Source organism: Dunckerocampus dactyliophorus, chromosome 8, assembly GCF_027744805.1.
Source record: "Dunckerocampus dactyliophorus isolate RoL2022-P2 chromosome 8, RoL_Ddac_1.1, whole genome shotgun sequence".
NCBI lineage: Eukaryota > Metazoa > Chordata > Actinopteri > Syngnathiformes > Syngnathidae > Dunckerocampus > Dunckerocampus dactyliophorus.
Genome location: NC_072826.1, coordinates 11892607 through 11896812, shown reverse-complemented (window position 1 = coordinate 11896812; position 4206 = coordinate 11892607). Strand labels below are relative to the sequence as shown.

At 40.6% G+C, this 4206-nt stretch overlaps 1 protein-coding gene across 1 annotated transcript; it reads left to right on the top strand.

Moving 5' to 3' along the window:
- The first annotated feature begins 299 nt into the window (after window positions 1–299).
- On the top strand, window positions 300–3903 carry cdk2 (cyclin-dependent kinase 2). Its single transcript, XM_054784217.1, has 7 exons — window positions 300–971; window positions 1461–1538; window positions 1612–1732; window positions 1827–1997; window positions 2114–2215; window positions 2938–3141; window positions 3306–3903. Exons 1-7 carry the CDS (start codon window positions 856–858, stop codon window positions 3408–3410), a joined length of 897 nt encoding a protein of 298 aa, XP_054640192.1. The 5' UTR covers window positions 300–855; the 3' UTR covers window positions 3411–3903.
- Window positions 3904–4206: the final 303 nt, after the last annotated feature.

Below are 4206 nucleotides of genomic sequence, written 5' to 3'. Positions count from 1 at the left end.
TATATTGTTGCATTAAACATTGTTAAATTGTTCTCAAATACGTGTGTTGATAAATAGGTATTTCCTGTCTTCCTATACAACCTTTGTCCTTTAGTGTTATTGTGATTATAATCATGATCAACAAATTAAAGGCAAAAATCACAAAATCATTCGATGAGCTTGAAAATGACGAAGTAAAGTAAGTATCGGTAACGGATCGATACGAAAATGTATAGTATTGCCCACCACTGTTATGAAGTGATTACGTAAAACGTCATCGGATCACGTGATCAGTAGAACGGTAGCTGTTTGATTTTAGTCCTTACGACACTATTGAGCTCGTGTGTGGTTCACTTACCGCAACCAACACTAACATTTTAAACTTAAAAGGCAATATATTGAAATACCAATTACTTACATTTTCCAGCTGGGCTACTACACGAAAAACGTTGCCGGATAAGTGATTACTAAACACGGAAGCACCGCCCCTCTGCAGCAAACGGGTTGTTCGGAATACAAATCGCGCGCTCGGGAGGATAACGCGGGAAACGTCGCGGTGTTTTGTTCTGTGTTTTTCACAGGACAACAACAACCGCCACGCCAAGTCGAATTTACTCATTATACTTATACGATTTGGGTCAAACTATCACCTACCCGACATACAGGCCTGCCAAATATAGTTTTTTTTTTAGCGGGGGATATTTTAACGCTGAGTGTACTCTTCCTCCAGCGGTTGTGTGGAGCCAGCGGATGAGCCTTGACAAGAAGCAGCACTTTGGTGAATGAATGTCCCCGCGCTCTCGTGGCTAGCTCGGACACAAAGACGAAGGTTTGCTAGCTTTAGCCTCCAGACATCGGTTGAGTCTCTCCACGCAGATGGAGTCATTCCAGAAGGTCGAGAAGATAGGAGAGGGCACTTACGGCGTGGTGTACAAAGCCAAGAACAAGAGCACGGGAGAAACTGTTGCTCTAAAGAAGATCAGATTGGACACGTAAGTCAGCTGCTCAGAGGGGAGCACCATGGCACGCCAGGCCCTAGAGGTCACCCAGCCCAGCTTTGGCTTCATGGGATTGGGGTGACAGTGGTGGTGACCTAACAGTGGGACCCATTTGGGGTGTTTTATTCATATGTTTAATCCTGCATTATCTGACCTCATTGTACTAACATTCTCTATTACCGTCGTATAAAATATATAAACACAGTTACATCTCAATAAGTTAGAATACATTTGAAACTTGAATTTATTTATGTAGGTCAAGTCAAAAAGTGAAACTCATATTTGATAGATTCAGAGTGAAATAGTTCATGAATTAATTTCTTGATAATTATAGTGATTATAGCTTGCTGCAAGTAAAAACCCAAATGTGGTGTTCCCCAGCAGTTTGAGATGTCCATTGGCGGCCCCATGCACACAGTTGCAGTGCAGGTATAGGCCTACTTAAGGTTTTGGCAGAATATTCATATCATATTTTGCATTCAGGGAAACAGAGGGTGTTCCAAGCACTGCCATCCGAGAGATTTCCCTCCTTAAAGAGCTCAGTCACCCAAATATTGTCAAGTAAGTGCTAGTTTCTGCATGTAATATTCTTGTTTCAGTGTTTTAATTTAAAGTCTTCTAATTTTTTTTATAGGCTACATGATGTCATCCATACAGAAAACAAGCTATACCTTGTCTTTGAGTTCCTTAATCAGGATCTAAAGAAGTTCATGGACTCCTCCTCGGTCACTGGTATCCCTCTTCCTCTCATTAAGGTAATCATCAGGTCCATGTCAGCCTTTTAGTAAATAAATCCACTAACCTGGCTATGACTAAACATTGACTTGCTGACATTTCTTCCATCTGCAGAGTTACCTCTTCCAGCTGCTGCAGGGCTTGGCATTCTGCCACTCCCACAGGGTTCTTCATCGGGACCTGAAGCCTCAGAACCTCCTCATCAATGCGCAGGGGGAGATCAAGTTGGCGGACTTTGGTCTGGCAAGAGCGTTTGGTGTACCTGTGCGTACGTACACACATGAGGTGAGTGAGGATGTATGGTTAGATTTAGGTGATTTAGGTACATTTCCAAGAACAACTTCAAACATACTGTATAAGGCCATTTCTCTTTTACTTTGAAGTTTTGCTTTGTGTGTCAGGTGGTAACACTATGGTACCGAGCACCTGAGATCCTGCTAGGTTGCAAATTTTACTCCACGGCTGTCGACATCTGGAGTCTGGGATGCATCTTTGCTGAAATGGTAATTGTTTCCAATATGGAGGGGAACAATAATCAATTTATTGTTTAGAATACTGTTCATTTTGTCGACCTACTTGTTGACTGTAGTGCACTACTTGGCTGCGACCAGCAGAGGCGCTGTTCAGTCTCAAGTAGTTTCATGAAGTCTGTTAAGTTGAGCCACATCCATGCTGTGGCAACACCTATGGCATTATTCTGCCCAATACAACACTGGAATCGAAACAGGAGGTCAGAACATTCAAAGAGAGATTTTCACAATCTTTTTAAAGGTAATTATCAAGAACAATCATTTTTCCCCATAGAGGATCAAAGAAACAGTAGCCTTGTGCTTCCATCATAGTGTAAAAAAAAAAAAAAAATCTTCTCATTTGTGAGTCAGCATCTCCATAAGCACGTTTCTAGCTTGTTCATTATATGGGAATTTGCCCTTTCCATCTTGTTCAGATTTTCCTAGTGCAGCATTTGCCAACTTTAAAATAATCAGGGAATTGACCCTTACTTAGTTTTTTCCTCGACTGCCATTAAACTAAGCTTACATAAATGTGTGCTGTCCCATTCCCCTTGGCCTTCACTGCTTGCTGCTGTCAGCCGAATGGTTAAGCAGTTAAGTGGATGTCTCCCAACCTCCCCACTTTCACTCCTGGTTGAAGTATATCCTTGAGAAAGATACAGAATAGCCAATTTCCCCGCTTTGGGCCAGTAAGAAAATACCGTCTTCTTCAGATCACCAGGCGGGCGCTGTTCCCCGGCGACTCAGAGATTGACCAGCTATTCCGAATCTTCCGCACTCTGGGGACCCCTGATGAGGCCACGTGGCCGGGAGTTACATCCATGCCAGACTACAAACCATCGTTCCCCAAGTGGGCCCGCCAGGATCTTTCCAAAGTGGTTCCTCTCCTAGATGAGGATGGTAGAGAGCTGCTCGGGGTGAGAACATTTCACTTTCATTTACTCTTATCGGTTTACTTCTGACAAGGAGGATATATCCAGTATATTGTCTCTCTGGATCTTATTGCAGAGCAATATTATATTTTCCTAGTTTAGACCACAGCAGTATAAAGCATATTGATTGTTTGTTTTTCTCTTTACAGGAAATGCTGCATTACGACCCAAACAAAAGGTTATCGGCCAAAAATGCCCTCGTCCATCGATTCTTCCGTGATGTCACCATGCCTCTTCCTCATCTGAGAATCTGAATTGTGTCTTGACAATAAGCAGTAAGTGGCCCAATGACTTGGTGGCATGTTTGGTAAGAAAAAAAGGGGTATGTTTGGTATCTGTTTGAAGGTTATTTGTTATGTAAAAACAACTTAGATCCTTATGTGCTTTGTTAGTACTAATGTTTTGTATAAACCTTCACAGATTTATTCTGGTTTAGTGAGTTATTTAAATAGTATGTTGGCTTTAGAGCCTCCAAATTTAGATAAAAATCATTGCATACATTTTTCGGGATAGTGCAAATACCAAGTTTTTATTGGTCTTTCCAGTTTTGCAGTGAAAGAACTCAGCAAAACTAAATTATTTTATTCCTCATCTTTGTGCATACGCAGGTGATGTTGCAATGTTTGCCTTGTATTCAGATTTTACACTTTTTTGTGTGTTGCAATTTCCTACTTGATTTTATTCTCACCTAATGAAGCGTTTTAATATGGCTACTGGTTTTTGACAGTTGGAAAAAATAAACTTGTTTATATCAGTCTTCATGGTTTTGACTACAGTCCTTTTTTTTTTTAATTGTCTGTCGTCATTTGGTGAAAATATTTCAGGTCCTTCGTTTTGCACCTTTTTTATGCAAATATCAAGTCTAATGTATTTACATATGTGTATATATGTGTATATATACACTGTTAAAAAAAATTAGAGGAACACTTCGAAAACACATCAGATCTAAACTAGGGGGGAAAATGATCTTGAATATCTTTCCTGATAATAAGTGGGTGATGTATTAGTAACAAAATGATGCCACATAATTTGAGAGAAATGAAAATGATC

Excerpts from the sequence above, each read along its gene's own strand:
- cdk2 (XM_054784217.1), top strand. The coding sequence starts at position 856 with ATGGAGTCATTCCAGAAGGTCGAGAAGATAGGAGAGGGCACTTACGGC. Across the intron at positions 1,539-1,611 it reads AGTCACCCAAATATTGTCAA|GCTACATGATGTCATCCATA; the intron begins GTAAGTGCTAGT and ends TTTTTTTTATAG. Across the intron at positions 1,998-2,113 it reads TGCGTACGTACACACATGAG|GTGGTAACACTATGGTACCG; the intron begins GTGAGTGAGGAT and ends TTTGTGTGTCAG.